Source organism: Neurospora tetrasperma (genome assembly GCF_000213175.1).
Source record: "Neurospora tetrasperma FGSC 2508 unplaced genomic scaffold NEUTE1scaffold_5, whole genome shotgun sequence".
NCBI classification, from domain to species: Eukaryota; Fungi; Ascomycota; class Sordariomycetes; order Sordariales; family Sordariaceae; genus Neurospora; species Neurospora tetrasperma.
In genome coordinates this window covers 3,341,553-3,357,178 of record NW_009799103.1, presented here as the reverse complement: position 1 = coordinate 3,357,178, position 15,626 = coordinate 3,341,553, and the positions used below count along the sequence as shown (strand labels likewise).

General features: G+C 52.6%; 6 protein-coding genes across 6 annotated transcripts; all 6 read right to left on the bottom strand.

Moving 5' to 3' along the window:
* Positions 1-196: 196 nt before the first annotated feature.
* NEUTE1DRAFT_124185 (uncharacterized protein) lies at positions 197-2,894 on the bottom strand (the record flags this gene model as incomplete). Its single annotated transcript, XM_009855323.1, has 2 exons — positions 197-2,519; positions 2,599-2,894. The coding sequence occupies 2 exons, from the start codon at positions 2,643-2,645 to the stop codon at positions 254-256; spliced, it is 2,313 nt and encodes a 770-aa protein (XP_009853625.1).
* A 708-nt stretch (positions 2,895-3,602) lies between these two features.
* On the bottom strand, positions 3,603-5,082 carry NEUTE1DRAFT_131494 (uncharacterized protein; the record flags this gene model as incomplete). The annotated part of the gene is made up of 2 exons (XM_009855322.1): positions 3,603-4,715; positions 4,787-5,082. The coding sequence occupies 2 exons, from the start codon at positions 4,919-4,921 to the stop codon at positions 3,603-3,605; spliced, it is 1,248 nt and encodes a 415-aa protein (XP_009853624.1).
* Positions 5,083-5,895: 813 nt separating this feature from the next.
* NEUTE1DRAFT_46946 (uncharacterized protein) lies at positions 5,896-7,819 on the bottom strand (the record flags this gene model as incomplete). Its single annotated transcript, XM_009854455.1, has 4 exons — positions 5,896-6,476; positions 6,538-6,897; positions 6,972-7,385; positions 7,765-7,819. Coding segments are annotated over 4 exons (1,410 nt in total), but the record flags the coding sequence as incomplete, so codon positions are not given.
* Positions 7,820-8,167: 348 nt separating this feature from the next.
* NEUTE1DRAFT_140072 (uncharacterized protein) lies at positions 8,168-9,316 on the bottom strand (the record flags this gene model as incomplete). The annotated part of the gene is made up of 1 exon (XM_009855321.1): positions 8,168-9,316. The coding sequence occupies one exon, from the start codon at positions 9,314-9,316 to the stop codon at positions 8,168-8,170; it is 1,149 nt and encodes a 382-aa protein (XP_009853623.1).
* A 2,158-nt stretch (positions 9,317-11,474) lies between these two features.
* Positions 11,475-11,642, bottom strand: NEUTE1DRAFT_103246 (uncharacterized protein; the record flags this gene model as incomplete). The annotated part of the gene is made up of 1 exon (XM_009855320.1): positions 11,475-11,642. The coding sequence occupies one exon, from the start codon at positions 11,640-11,642 to the stop codon at positions 11,475-11,477; it is 168 nt and encodes a 55-aa protein (XP_009853622.1).
* A 197-nt stretch (positions 11,643-11,839) lies between these two features.
* Positions 11,840-13,749, bottom strand: NEUTE1DRAFT_86541 (uncharacterized protein; the record flags this gene model as incomplete). The annotated part of the gene is made up of 3 exons (XM_009855319.1): positions 11,840-13,393; positions 13,468-13,522; positions 13,610-13,749. 3 exons carry the CDS (start codon positions 13,747-13,749, stop codon positions 11,840-11,842), a joined length of 1,749 nt encoding a protein of 582 aa, XP_009853621.1.
* Positions 13,750-15,626: the final 1,877 nt, after the last annotated feature.

The window sequence follows — 15,626 nt, the reverse complement described above, 5'->3', positions numbered from 1 at the left end:
ACATACCATTTTGAAACGCAAAAATGCATGCAGTAATACTTGCCGAGCCACCATAGTTTGACTTGACTGGTAGAACTCCCTCTGCTGCTTGAGCATCCGAACTCAAGAAATCTGTCTATTTTCCTGTTGCAGTATGACCCCAACCCATCCGTGGGACCTTTTCCCCTAACGCCGGATTTTTTCTTACCATGCTGTGACACAAAATGCCCCATAATAGCAAGCCGATAGATAACCCCAGAAGTGGTTGTGGCCATCAAACAATCTCATCGTGTGGCAAATCAGGAGGTGGCCAGTGGGACCATCTACCAACGGCACAGAGCAAGCCCATGTGATTTGTGACCCAGAGAATGGCGAAATGTAACAACAACAGGGAAACACTTGTTTTCCAACCTACCACCGTTCCCGCTCTCCTGTACTGTTCGTTGTCGTAGGTAGGAGTAATGTCAGGAGAGGCCCTAACCATGTGCCCGTTATGGTCATGCAACTGGCTATTCTGGTTGTTCGCTTGCTCGTAGCTGCTTCCTCGCCTACTCCCGGGAGGAGGTACCCCAAGCATGACATTGCTTCCTCTTCGTGGCTCTGGCCTCCCGACTGGGTGCAGCAGGTCCAGAATCGCCAGAGCAAAAACCGATGTCAGGATGCTGATATTGGAAGCATAGGGCCAGCAAATCCACGACAGCGAGAAGATTTTGATGGCCAAAAAAGCAAGCCTAAGCAGCACTCCAAGGGAAAGACCATTTGCATCCAGCCACATCCCAGCGTGATATCGTGTTAGCACTGCGCAGTGCTTCATCTGTTCAAGCCGGGTGCTAGGCGGTGGCATAAGCAACGGGGTTGTGATGGCTGGTGGAGATGGGTGCGGGGCGACGACGCTGCCGTTCCTAGAAACCGGGCCAAGTTCAAGCATATCGGATGCGCCCTTTTGGCGGGTATCGGAAACTGGCGGGTAACCATCAGCTGACAAAGGAAGATCCTCGTCTGGAGATGAAGACACTTTGGCATGTCTGTGGTCTGCTTGCTCAGAAACGGTCAGCGAAGGCGCATCCGAGGAGGACGCGGCGGGTGACTGACCTGGCATAGGCGTGCTGGAAGGCATGGGAGAATCTAGATCCTGTATCCTCCGCCCGGCTAGGCCAATCGATGGGACAGAACCCGTAGAATTCCCTCCCAACCCGTCTAAGCTTGACTCGTTCTTCATGGCACTCAGAACCTCATTTGCACTCGGACGCTCGGCTGGGTTAATAGCAAGAAGCCGCTTAAGCAGCTGGTATAACTTTGCGGGAAGGTCGGGGCGCTCGCGTCGTTCATCCTCGAAACCCTTCCAGTCCGTGATTTCACTACGCAGTAAATCGATATCCTCCAGCTCCTCGTGGAGCGAATTAGCATTGGCATATGGCAACCTCCCGAAACACATAAAGTAGAGGATCATTCCAAGCGAGAAGATATCCGACTTTGTCGTGAAGTTACCGTACTTGCCGCTTGCGTCCTTGATCAGCACCTCGGGAGCACAGTAAGAAATGGTGCCAGTCGACCCGGTTGACACGCGGACGGCATTTTCGGGCTGAACCTCGCCGAAATCACTGATGAGACAGCTAGTACGACCACCCTCGCGATGTAAAAGGCAGTTGCTGGGTTTGAGATCCCGGTGGATGTAGTTGGCGGTGTGGAGGTAAGCAAGACCCGAAGTGATGTCCTTGAACAGCGAGAAGATCTCCTTGAAGGGCAACTGGCGCTGTGTGACGCTAGGCCGTTCGATGAAACCCTTGGATCGGCGGCGTCTTTGGGCTTTGATCTGTTCAATGGTTGGCTCCTTGAGCAGGTCGCCAATGACATACTGCTGCAGATCACCGCCGTTGCAGTACTGCTGGAGAATGAAGGCACATGCGACTTTGGGCCCGAACTTGTTGATCTTGACATCCTCGACCCACGAGAAGCGGTACGAAACCAGGTTTGGATGCGACAGTTTGGCGAGCAACTCGACTTCGACGAGCACCTTGCCCAGCCAGGCGTGGTCATCGCCAACGGGCACGCGCTTGCAAGCAAAGTGACCCAGGTTGCAACCGTCGATCTCGTGGCGCACAAGCATAACGACGCCCTTGCCACCGCGGCCGAGGGTACGCTCCTCGTGGAAAAAGGTTTCGAAGTAGTTTGGAGCAAAAGCCTCCTTCTTGATACGGGTAGTCTCGGAGGGCACAGGCTCGCTGCTGACGAATTCGGCATTTTGTACGCCGACTTCGTTTCCACGATCGTCTATGGCGGGGACCGGACGGACCAAGCGGCGGATGGGGCTCGAGGGCGGGCGTGGGTTGGACGGAGCCTGGCCGTTGTGGCCGTCGCGCAACATACGGAAGTAGTCGGGGTCGACGTAGGACTCGCGACGGTCCGAATCATCGTCGACATGACTCTCGGGAGACGTTCGCAGGGGCTGGTGACAGGTGGGACATTCGTGAAGCTGGAGGCCGCGGATCTCGAGGCGCTGCGTGAGGGGATCGCGGACAACGATGGCATTGCGATGGCGGCTGTTGAGAGACAGAGGTCCAAACATGTCAGCGTCATTGTTGAAAGAAAGTAAGTGAGGAGTGGGATGGCATGACGTACAGCACAATCTCTCGCCCTTCGCGGGGGTGGTATGGGATGAGTGACATGACGACTGCTGCTTGGGTGGTGATGCTGTCCTCAGGACTTGGAGCTGGAGATGGAGTGGACGCCCATTCTGTTTGATGGGTTTAAATCGCCGTGTTCTTGTCGGTGACGCAGACGGTTGAGCGTCTATTCGTATTCGTCTTCTTTTGTGTTCTTTGTCGCTGTTGCCGTCTCGAAATGGTCGAAAGCTCCCGTCTTTGCTCGAAGCTGTGAATGGCGAGGATGGAAATTGGGAACCTTGATGGGAGATGCAGGTCGGTGGAGGAGTCAAAGAAGTGAAGTTCCGAGAGCGGCCGGGGGGGGGGGGGGGTTATTCAATCACTAGGTTGGTCTGCTGGGGATGCTTGACCGTTTGCAACTGGGTTTTTAGCGAATATAGAAGCTAATATAACCTAACTTTAGCAGCTGCATTACACCAGACAAGGCCCGGTGACGGAACGGGAAGTGGCGTTTTCGGTTAGAACCTAGCTACCTAAGTGGCCAAGGTGGTAGTGCGTCCAGCAAAAAGAAGCGGGAGCAGTCGGGGCCGCCTTCACCTCTGTGACAAAGCCTTTGAGAACTGACTATGCCTTAACAATTTCCTTAACAATTTTTGTGTTCTTTCTTGCTCTTCGATGACTTCAATCCGTGACATTTATTGTCTCCCAAGACACAGAGTCAACACCAACACGACACGGACCAAAGCAACTTTCCTCTTCCGACCATGTCGTCGTCACCAATTCAATTGCCTCTCCACTCTCCTCTACATATATACACTATAATATATGTGTATGCTGCGTACTGCACTGCCGGCAAATGGCCCTGAACGTCTCTTGGCTCTGCAGGTGCAATATCTACCTCCCATCCCTTCACCTCCTCCATCTGGTTCCGATGCGGATAAAGTCATGATCTGGCTCGGCTAGGTGTCCTGAGGACCGTCTTGTCCAGTGGCACCACGACCTCGACAATGAACCAGATCCTCAAATGCGACGTCGCACAACAGAAGGGCCACGATATCCCCTTGCCCTCAGTTGCGCCCTCGCCTGTTTGGGTGCGGCCGCATAGCCGGTGCCATTGGTCTGGCTTCCCGGTCCAAAGTTAGGCTGTCCTCCCAAGCTGCCAAAGATATCGCCGATATAGTTGGTTGGCTTGATGCCCCTTCGGAAAGTGTGTTCCCAGCCCTGCAGAATGCCGCGAACAATCTCGACGCCCGCCCTGCCCAGGTTGGTCGTGGCAATCTCGAAGCCGTTCTGGTCCGTCATCAGGTGCTGGTAGGATGTCACGTTCGGCGGAGGCCTGTCAAAGTCGGATCCGGTTCGCATCACAATGACACGGCCAAAGTCGACAAGGCCCTGGATGGCTCCGCGGACGAGCACCTCGAGCACGGCGTTGTCTTCCTGCGCCGACATGCAGTAATCGCCGGTGCCGTTAGTCCACACCCGCGTCACCGTCTCAAAGGCTTCGCTGAGCAGAGTGCCCGAGTAGTACACATCGCTGGTGGCCGTGTCGCATTTGACAACACTCGGCCCTTCGGTGGCGGCAACGTACGCAGCCCCGGCCTCCTTGTACTTGGCCCGGTACTCGGCCCCGGCTGCCGAATCAGCCAACTTCGCCTTTTGCGCAAACTTATACGCCACGTCCCGTAGCGCTTCGTTGACTTCAAACACCTCAGTGCCATAGATGGTGCTAGGGTACTGGTTCGGTCCCTTGGTGCCGTACGCAAAGTATCCCGTGCTGAAGTTCTCCGGCTTCTCACGCGCATCCAGCTCGTACTGCAGAGCGACCTGGATGACATAGCGAGAGAGCGCAACACCGCCAAGGGTCGAGTACTTGGGGTTGACACCTGCGATGCCGCCAACCACAAAGTATGTCTGACGGAGGTCGAACTTGTGAGAGAGCACCAGCGCCATGATACTCGCTGCCGCGTTGATCTCGCTCTCTCCGGCCGTCAACTGGCATACAGACTTGTCCGCCGTGCATGCCACCTGAGGGTACAGCATGGAAAGCCCGGGCACGTCGATCTTGATGTCGGTCAAGTTTCCGGTTCCCGATTCCACCATGCTTGTCATCCAGCCGTCCGTTTCGGGCTCAAACTAGAACGGGCTCAAATTAGCACGTCATCCAGCCAGCGTATTCCGCCACTGCTCTGCGTTCCGTCACTCACCATGCTGATGATGAAAGCCTTAGGGGCTATTCTCCCCGTGTGATTCCCATGGTGGTGGACGGCCGCAGCGGTAGCCGGGCCTAGGTGGTGAACCAACTGCAGGGCAGCAGCTACCCAACACGAGAAAGACCGCATGATGATGGATAATGGCCAAAAGATGAACAAAGGAATGCCTTCAGAGAAGACAGCTACGTCTTCTTATGCCCAACGGGAAGGACAGAATGTGAAGGAATGCATGACTGCGTTCCCCAGTCCGCCTTATCTTGCCATGCTACCGGACTGCCACGTTCGGCCAAGCTTTATGGATCTCGACGATCATAATAATACGGTGACGGCTGGGCTTATCAATGCATGGTCCACGAAAAACAAGAATGCAATGCGTTTTTACAAAGCCGTCCAAAACTTGGGGATTGCTGATTAGTTGCTGGAGACGTACCCAGAGTTACGCTGAGTCTGTTTCTGCATGATGACCGTTTCTTCCTCAGCAGCCACGTACATAATCTTCTGTACATTGGCTCCATTACAGCTCGTCGTTGTTTTCCCTGTTTCTGGCCTCAACCACGATCCCAAAACTGCCACCTAGATGTGGTCTGACCCAGCGTAACTCAACTACACTACACTACAACCAAGCGGTGAAGACGACACAGGGCATGTGGTGCAATCGCGGGAACTACCCTAGCTTGATGCTAGCCATGCAGAAAATTCGGCCAAAATTTTTTCGGGAAAAGACCCGCTCACCCCGGTAGCGCGGGAATCGCTAATCGATCGGCGAGAAAACTGGGATGATGCCTACCTTTTATCAAGGGAGCCTCCGAAGTTGCCGATGAACACACGACACCACAAGTGAACTCTTCGACAAGCCATCTTTGGTTGTTGATCTTGTCGGTCCGTACTGAACACTTTATCTTGTTCGAATATCTCACGCTTCTCTTACAGTTTTCCATATCGCGTTCGCGATGGCTGGATAAGCTCCCTCATCCATCACCCTCATCGACCAGACTAGTCAACAACACCAATCAAGTACCTTTCCAGTCACAATTTCTGTTATTTTGACCTCTGATATTATGCCTGATTCGGGATACTGGACACTGGTCGATCCAGCTCCGCATTCACTGCAGATACAACAAAAGTGCTTCGGTTGCCTTGACCGAAAAGGTAGCCTGGCCACCAGAAACGGGTGTGGTCTCGAACGTCTCGGTCCCGCTCATGGCACAAGATCCATTGTCAAATTGCTGACCCCCAAACGATGGAGGACTTCCTTGATCCACTCTAGACGTCGCGCTTGCTGCCGTCAGCCTCTTCGCTCTGACCGTTGACGAGGTCAAGCCGGCCAAGGTGAAGGACTGAGTAGTCCTTGTCCCGCTGCCGGCGAAATAATCCGAGTTGTACAAGATCACTCGCAGGGGAAGCCCCCTCGAATCGAACGTGGCATAGGCCGCATAGTTGGTCGAACCGCTATCCAAAGCCGTCAAGTGGCTCGCGCCGGCCATCAAGGCAACCGCTGCATACGCTCCGTAGTACGGAGCCCCCATGCTGTATCGGCCCCAGAAGCAGTATTGGCAGTTGCCGACAGTCCCATGATGGAAGTACGTCCTCGAAATGTTGCTGTAAGTGGCGCGGAGAGCGTAGTCCATGGTCCATAGACCTGCCCCGAACGTCGGGGAGACTCCAGCTGCTCCTCCGCCGGATACTGGAATATGAACTCAGCTAAGAAAGCTTCCTTTAGGGTAAAGGGGGTACGCGGTACGTACCCGAGTTAGTCTCGCCAAAGACGTACTGCTTCCCAATCGCTCGAGCTGCGGCTATGTCAGCGTCAAAAGTGTGGATGTTCTTTGAGATGGCCGAATGGGACATGAGACTCTGGATGCTTCCACCGGGGTAGTTGTGGTGGGCGTAGTGTCGAACATAGGATTCCACCGTGGCGTTCTCGGTCGCTATCAATTGCGCAGCTCCCCATGTGGGCGGCGCCTCATTCCAGTTCCCAGCCTGAATGATGTTGGTTTTGCCAACCGCGCTACCCACTTGGATGTTCCAGTTATTTTGCGATGCGGCATCTGTAGTCGGAGTCCAGTTGACGCCGGATGTGATCGGTTGCCCATCCTTGACCCAGTCTGTTGTATATAATATGTCCTCTTCGTCAGCACAGCTCATCAACATCTCCAACCTCAAGGGCGCTTGATCTCACATTCAGGTTCATTCCCAAGTTCAATCGCCAGCAGATTTTTGACCTCAGAAACGGCGACCTTGGCCGCAGCAATCGTATTCCCAATAGCATTCTTGCCCCTGTTCAGCCCAACCACCACACTCCCCTCATATGTCCCCGCCAGCGTCATGAATTGGGACCCGAACGTCAAATCAGACGGGGCGTCCTTTGCGTCAGCCACCGAGTAAACGACATAGGCTGATGTCTTGGAGTCATACTGCGCCCTGTCCTGCGTCGTTCCGCCTATGCGAATGGGCGGCCACACACCCGTCAAGGCCTTCCAGTTTGCTAGACATCGCTCCGTGGCGGTGACGTTGGTGAAGTAAGACGGGAAGGCGAAGAACTCGAACGAGATCCCGATGGGCGCGGGGTCGAGAGGGGCGTAGGCGTAGCCTCCTGTGCCGACTTTGCTGGGGACGGTGAAGGTGACTGCGCTGGAGGCGGGATAAGCTGCTATCAGGCAGAGGGCTATGGTTATTGCTATTTTGAAGTTTTTGGCCATGGTGGTCAAATAGAGGTAGTTGAGGCTAGGATGGTGTCCTACGATAAGTTTGAGGTGGATTATTTCTATTTACTGGAGGACATTCTGATGTTCAAGGGTTGGACTAGGACACCACCCGACGGACTGAGGAATGATGTTGGGGCTTTAACCGGCCGATGCGACGCCATACGACCACGTATTTCTGGGAAGTAATTTTTCCGTCTGTCACGATCAGATACCAGGACGATCATACCCTGTGATGATACCAATTGGGGAGGGGGTTCGTTTCCCTACCTCTGCTCCAGACTTCCTTCCCCAACCGGTACAACAAGCGGGATGATACCTTCTCTCATGCTTGGCACTGGATGCGCACCATGTTCCTTCTTACCTATAGGTAGGTAGGTACCTACTGTTGGGTGGTAGCGTACCACACTGGTCGTGAAGATAATTCGAACGCAAGCTCATTGCTACCCCAGCTTCTAATTAAAGGCTGTTCTTAGGTTATTTACTCCATACACTTCGGCAGCAATGCCTAAGGTCCTTTCTGTCAAGTACAATAGTCACATCACAGTCCATTGTTTGCACATTGTTACTCAGTTCATCTATTATGCTTCACCAGCTAATGTCAACTATCCCCTCCCTACTTCTATCAATATATTCACCTCCTCTACAACCTACCTACTCCCCAACACACCTCCTAAACCCGCATCAAGTTTTCCACACCCTCCAACACCCTCACCACCTCCCCCACCACCTCCCTCCCTCTCCTAACCGGTTCCTCACACACCTCTCTTATATTTTCCGTCGACAACTGCCTTAGATCCCGTCTCGCCTTGCTTATAGTATACACGCCACAATCAGTAGTACCCTCTCCCTGGCTCGCACATTTCCTCTCAATAGCCACAAGCAAATCAGACATGTCTTTACGTCTTTGCAAAAAGGAGGTCTTGAACAACTCACGGATTTTTGCGTCGGCTTGGTTGATTTTGTGACATAGCTCGCTTGCGCGATGGAGTGGTACCTCCAACTCCAACTGCATAAACAGCAGAGCCCGGGTTTGCGCCCGTTGGAGGGGCGTCGTCGGTTGAGTAGTAGTAGGAAAAGCAGCAAGTTCTCGATACAGGGATTCCAAAAGTGAACATGTTTCGAGGATGTGGGTGTTTAGTTCCACTGTCTGCTGGTGGATCTCGTCTGCAGTGGACAAAAGTGCAGTTTTGGCTTGGGACAACAGGGTGGTGGTGGTCTCACTGTCCACACTGTCCACACTGTCACTCGTACTATGCAAGCGTTGAATAATAGCTCCTGATATGACTGCTTCGGACTCGTTGACCTTGTTGTTGTTGATGTCAGTGATCAAACTCAGCGGGTGGTGTTCATGTGTTATTTCCAGGTTGGGACAGGTTGATGATACGTTTACGCCGGCATCGCCTTCCCAGTCGGTATCACTGTTAGCATGACTATTAGCATGACTGTTAGCATGACTGTTAGCATGACTGTTAGCATTACTGTTAGCGTTAACATGAACTTCCGCAGCAGCAGCAGCAGCAGCAGCAGCAGCAGCAGCAGTAGCAGCAGAATGGAACCTTTGCAGGAGACACGGCATCGTCTGCTTGTAAACTAGGCAGTGGTGATTATTGGTGTGGGTGTGGGTTGGGCAAAGGACGAAGTGGTGTTGAGGCAGGCGTTGGAGGAGGGACATGATGGATCCATCGTCATCTTCGGTTGTTGGTCTGGTAGGGTTGGAAAGGTGGCAGTTGTTGTATGTGATGGAGGTGTTGGGTGCTTCTTTGGCGGGGCGGAAGAAGTCGTGGTGGTGGGAGAAGTGGATGATGTTGATTTGGCACATTTTTGGGGGCGTGTGTGTGTGTATTTGGTTGGGAATATGTTGGGAGATTGAGATCGTTATTACCGGGTAGTATCTTCTCTCGGGTATATGGTCAACTTGATCTTGTTATTTACCTTCTGAACCAGTTGGTTTGGTTTGGTGATGGTGATGGTGATGGTGTTTTCGAGAGTCGAGACTGACAGCTTCAAAGGGTCCAGTAGATATATAAATACATGAAATCATGATTCCGTGCTCTGACATATGTTCAGTTTTCTCTTTAACTTATAGTAGGTTTGTTGACTAAATTGCAGTCCAGTTCAGTAATACGTCTTGTTGTTCATCTTGTTGTCTTACTTTTATCATTTCGATCTCTCTCCCGGAATCCTTCCGATCCAATCAAGGTATTCATCCCCTGCATTTCTTTGTTTTCTTTTTTTCGATGACTCTTCTCCCGGGTACTGGGGGAAGCCATCCACCCAATTCAATCTAAGCCACTTGAGCACAATTCCATTCTTTTGGAGTCCCTTTACAATGAGACTTCTTTGTCAAGGATCTGACTTCCGAGTTCCGGTACCATTGTTCGTCTTTTTGTCTTGAATGGATCGATTGCTTAGTAGGCAGGTTTGAACAGATTAGCTACGTAGCTGAGCTGCGGCTTTTCAAGAGAGTCTCACCTCCTCCTGAGGGGAAGATTGTCCGAGATAGTCAGTGGAGGACTTGACGAACAATCCCCATTCTTCGGAACCTCTTTCTTTTGGACATTCCGCTGTTAGCGGCTCGGCCGGCTTCCGAGTTCCGATCATTCGCAGCCTGGAACAACCTTGGTAGTTTCCGATCAATAGAAGATCACACAACTTGTTTTCTGACCACCTAGACATCGAATTCCATTCTTGATCTGAAATAGGTATGTAGGCGACTGGCGGGCTGGTCAGTCGGCAGCACTAACAGAAATTGACGTATGTACCTACCTACCTAGGCTTGACACACAATCCGAACGTTGTCTGGAATCGTGCGCTTTACGCCATCACGAACGAAACTCATCGTCCTGGGTTCTTACTAGGTACATACATATTAGCATCCGGATGTTAGTTACTGCGTCGAGATGGATATACCTCTGTGTTGCCCAAGCTACCTACCTATCTTTCGCTATGAATTTCTTTCACCCCATCGTTATATGTTGGTCCAGATCCAACAGATTCACATTTGTAGGGGCTCTTCATGGGCGGTCTCACCTGTACTGTACCTAGGTATCCTTCGAGGTTGCGACCGGGAAAGATTTCCAATGAAGCCATGGTGACGTGAATTCGGGTCGGAAGTCCAACAGAGCTGTAGGTAGGTAAAGTTGAAGTCTGAAGACGTCGAGTCTGGTGCACGAGTATTTGGTGGTGTGGTAAATTGGAGGTTCGATCGTTCGGTCTGAACAAAAGAGCTGAACAGGAAGACTAAGTACACTGAATACTACTCAAATGACCAAAACTCTCGGCGAGAACAACTTCTTTATCGAAATAAAAACTAAGTGCGGCAACGGCTCGCTGACCGACGGGAAGGATGTCCGGATGTTCCTGCCGGATAGTTGTAAGAATATGGAAACCGAGTACGTTTCAGTCAGTAGAGGTACCTATATTACACCTTGGTACATACGCCCTAACCACGCATCCAAGCGTACCTGAAGACTCTTTTCGAACTTTAATTCTAGGCCTACTTGAAGAGAAAGGGATGAAACCATGTGTCTTCGAATTACAGACATCCCTATCACAGTCTTTCTAATGATGTTTCCAACCTTACGAAAGCGAGCCGTAGAAGACTGTCCATTGGATGTGTTCGGTCTTTTTTTTTTTTTTTTTTTTTTTTTTTTCACGACCACTTGAGTCGTCTGCTTGACGATGGCCACCTGTGTTTAAAAACTGTACACTAGGCCCATGCACCTAGAGGTACCCTAAGTGTACATAGCGCTAGGGCATTTTAGGGCAGGTGCTATGCTATGTACCTGACCCCTGGACTGGACCTGGGGTGTTTCCCCGGTCATCTCGGGCTGTTTTCTTTCTTGGTACCTAGGTAGGTAACGTTTCGGCGTCGACGTTCCGAATTTTTCTTGACTGATAATTCATTTGGTAAATAATCAACTGTAGAGGTAGGGATCATATCAAAGGTAGGAAGGTAGGTAGTTCCCTTGAAGGTATCAGCTCGCGTCCATCTTCGTCGTCCCGAGTAAAAATACCGTCTCCCTTGCAATTATTGCGCCCGTTACGTAAGCCTGGAGCCGTCCCCACCTTTCCCGTTCCTTACAGAAGTTTGGTGCAGGATCGACCTTCTCCGACTCTCCGACAAACCACCGAGCGACAAACATCAGCAAAACGACATATGTAAAGGTTCTACCCAAGTGACCACCTCTTCATCGTAAGCCAAGTCCCAACTCCTCAAAACTCCTCCGCTCTTTCCATAAAAGAAGGAAAACACAACACAAAGAACAAAACAAGAAATTATTTCTCCTCCTGAGCCACCCATCCACCAGCCAAGGAACCGGGGGGGATATGAAAGAAGCCGTCAGCAAGGGACCAGGTAGGGCACCATCCTATCCTGCGTCCTAACCGACCTTTTCGCAAACGCCAGGTGTTTCTCCGCCGACACCACCGCCCACCACCCATGCTGCAACGGGCTGCTCTCCCTCGCCAACCTCAGCTGCTCATCGAGCACATCGACTGCTTTTGGGTCTCCCTGCTGCCTCAACAACTCGCCCTTCGCCCTCAAATAGCACATGCGCACCCGCCAATCGGCCGCGGCCGACAGACTATCGATCGTGTTCTCAACGATTCTGAGGTTCTCCAGCGCCGATGTAATGTCGTTCATGCCCAGCTCGCAATGAATGACCTTGAACAACAAGTCCAGCCTGCCGTGAATGTCTTGCGGGTGGAACTTCTCCTCAAGCTCGACGGCCGCAACCATGTACCGCTTCGCTGAAACCATGTCACCCTGTGCGTAATAGGCCGAGTACAGTCCGCGCGCTGCCGCCAGCGTCTGCGGGTGTTCTTCGCCTAGCCGTTCCGCCAGCCCGTTAACCGCCCAGCGGAGACCAGTGACGACCAGGTCCGAGAGCACCTCGGGGCTGCGCAACAGGGAGCCGCAGATGACGTACAGCGGATGGGACTTGCCGTGGATCTGGCCGACCTCGTGCCGGATGTAGCTCAGGAGGTAGTGCAGCGCCTGCGCCTTGCCGTCCTGCCAGAAGCGGCAGCAGATTTGGAAGATGCACGTCAGCAGCAACGGGTTCGGGTCGGGCGTGATGATGGGCCGGATCTGGTCGAGCGTGTCGTTGTAGAGCGTCACGATGCTGTCGCGCTGGTCGTTCCATTGAGGCAGGGAGAGCTGCGCAGATACGGAAAGGGCGAGTTCGTAGAACCGCCGCAGGTTCCAGTGCGGCGGCTGCTTGACCACGTCCGATGCGTCTACCTGCGAGTGCACGAAACGGACGTAAAAGTTCCGCGTGCCTGTTACCACCGTCTGAACCGAGAGGAGGTGTCCTGGTGGTGTGAGTGGGTGTAAATCGGTAAGTTTGCGCTTACGGCGCCAGTTGTCGGGACTGCTCTCGGGCGACTCCTCCTCCGTCTTCACATTTGGTGGTTTCCGCCGCTGTTGCTGTCGTAGGAGCAGAATTTCGGGAGGTGATTCAGGTCGTGATTTGATTGGTTTGACACTCGTAGGGCTGACCAGCTCTGTTCGGGGTGGTGATATCAGCGCTGCTGGGGGTGTCGCGATATAGACAGGCGTGTCAATAGGTGTCCCGCCAGACTGGTTGGGCACAACGGCGGAATCCCGGTAGATCGCCTCGGGCGGCTGTGGGGGGTCCAGACCGGGCGGAGTTGGAGAGCTTGGACGACTGCTCACAGGCGTGTAGCACTCGATTTCTTCCGGCATGGAGGACAGGTCAATGTCTTCTCCGATCCCTGCAGAAGAACCTTTTTGATGGCCATGATGCTTGCGATGCCAGTATCGGTCGAGCTCAGCTTGTGATATGTCTCTGCCCCTAACGCGAAAGGCTGACTTTTTGCCCTGAGCAGCTCTCTGAGCGGCCTTGGCCGACATATATCTCATGTCACTCTCCTAGGGAACAAAGCGTCCGCGTGAGCAAAGCTGGGCCATGATTACCCGTACCAGCCGGAACTTGCTTGTCTTACCTTGTTGTTCTTCTCGAGGCCCCATTGCTGGAGTCTGATCTTGTACTGGTGTATGCTACATTGGTAACTGCAAGTCAGACTCCGCCAGCCATTGCATACCGTGGTGGTTCAGGTGTGTGTAAAACTTGGGATCTCCACTCACGTCGCGCGAAACCCATGTTTCTGTATCATGATCTCCCTCACATCTCGGAGCTTTCTCTTCTCGGACAGGTACAGATGTGTAATTGTTTTCTTCCACGTCTCCCATTCCTCTTTGGAATGGATGGCTCCCGAGCTAACCATGGCGCAGGCCGGATCCGGTAACCGACGGGCCAGGTCTGACGAACTCGAAGCGGGCCAAGGCATGAATCAGCAGTCGAAGGGCACCAATCTCTAGGTTGAAACAAAAGTTGTCTGCTTCTCGCGGGCTTCCAGAAAGTCGGAGGCGTGCAATAGTCCAGTTTGCGAGTACTTGGTAAGAGGGTTGAAGGCTCCTTTGAGACGTTTTGCAAAAGCCACTTGCTTGATTCGGAATGGGGCCCGGGGCGGAACGAATGGAAGATGAGTTGTACCAGCCTTTAATGGTCCGTCAAGCCTTCTCTAGGCCACCGGTTGCTGACTCGTACGTATGTAGTCCTGATGGTAGCGCCGGATCCGTAGGTGACGAAAAGGGCTGGCCGTGGTGTGTAGACGATACAGAAAACGAGAAGACTGGTGGAGGTGGGGTTTGAGGATTCGACGCGCCTTATGTCTAATGCAGACCACTTTTGTCTAACCAATAAGACAGAGCGGCGTTGCTCCGTTCGCTAAAATATTCCCTGAATGTCCATGTGCGGCACAAGTCCTGTACCGGGGGGTGATGTACCTACAATACTGATCACCAAGGTGTAGTGTAGTGCAACCGCTCTGTCGATAGGAGAGAGTACTGTATGTATATCGTGGATCGATGTGGAGATGGTGGTGTATCTAGCTGTGTTTGGTAATTGCCATCCACGCCTCGGATTTCCTGGATATGTATTCCTGTATTTTCAATGTTGATGAGTTCAAGAACTTGACCTCCCTCGGTCTGGTACTACCGTCGAGCTGTTGGTCTTTCGGTGGGGGTAGGATATGGAGGTAGAGGTAGTGGGGGTCCACCCCCACAGATGCTTGCCCAGGAAGACTAGTGTGGATAGGCTACCGTAATCGTGCCCGGTCTCGGCGAGACGAAGAAGCAAGAATCTGTGATGAAATTGGACTGTTGACTTTGAGATCGTCGGTCGGTCTACCCGTTGGTTTGCGGCTGATTGCCATGACTCAAAGGTCGCAATGAGATTGACGACTCATTGGTGGTCGACAGCCTAGTGCCGGCTGAGAAGTGGAAGCCATCACAAGGAGTTGACATTCGATGGGATGTGAGCAAGGGGATGGGGGAGGAGCATCGGGGCGCCATCAGGGGTCCAGGGACTGCTTCCGGGGCGTTTGAATGGATATGTAGCTGAGTGACTCAAAGGAACCCTAACCCTCATTCGGTAACTGCCGGCAGACCGAGTACGACGGGACCTCGTGAGATCGGGATTCGCTTCCATCAAGAGGACGACGGTGGGCAGCATGTTACACTACGACGTGGTGCAATTTTGCCAGGTCCTGTCTGTTCATCCGCAGACGGAACAGGAAGAGTCGGCTTCTCACGGTCTTTTCGAAGAGCGGAAAGGCGGGATCGTAACCGTGAACAGCCCGGGGTTCGTTCCGTTGATCCCACCCTTGGATGAAGACAATTGGTTGCCCTGGTTCAATGCTTAAGTTGCCTCGGTCTCTGGAGGAGGAGTCTGGGCTTCTGGGGTTTATCCTTGTCGGGGTCAAGTCCGCCAGTGCATCGCTCAGTTTGTACGTGTACTGGGACCCTTGTATTGGTCTTGAAGATGGCCGATAACGGCGACGTGAGGTTAAATGGACTGCCCCATTATCACCAACTGTTAAGAGCTCATTTTGAAGACAATTGAGAGTCGATATTGCAACCGCGAGGACGACAGGAAGTGACATTGGAAGGAACAGTTGTGAATGAGCAGGAATTGACCAATGTGAGAGGCTGTTATGTGGAGAACTGCAAAGATCATAATGAATGGTCGGCTTGTTCCGGTCAAGTCACGTGGCATTCGTTCCTGATTGAATTGCTGACCTAATTGGCTGGCTAAATACCT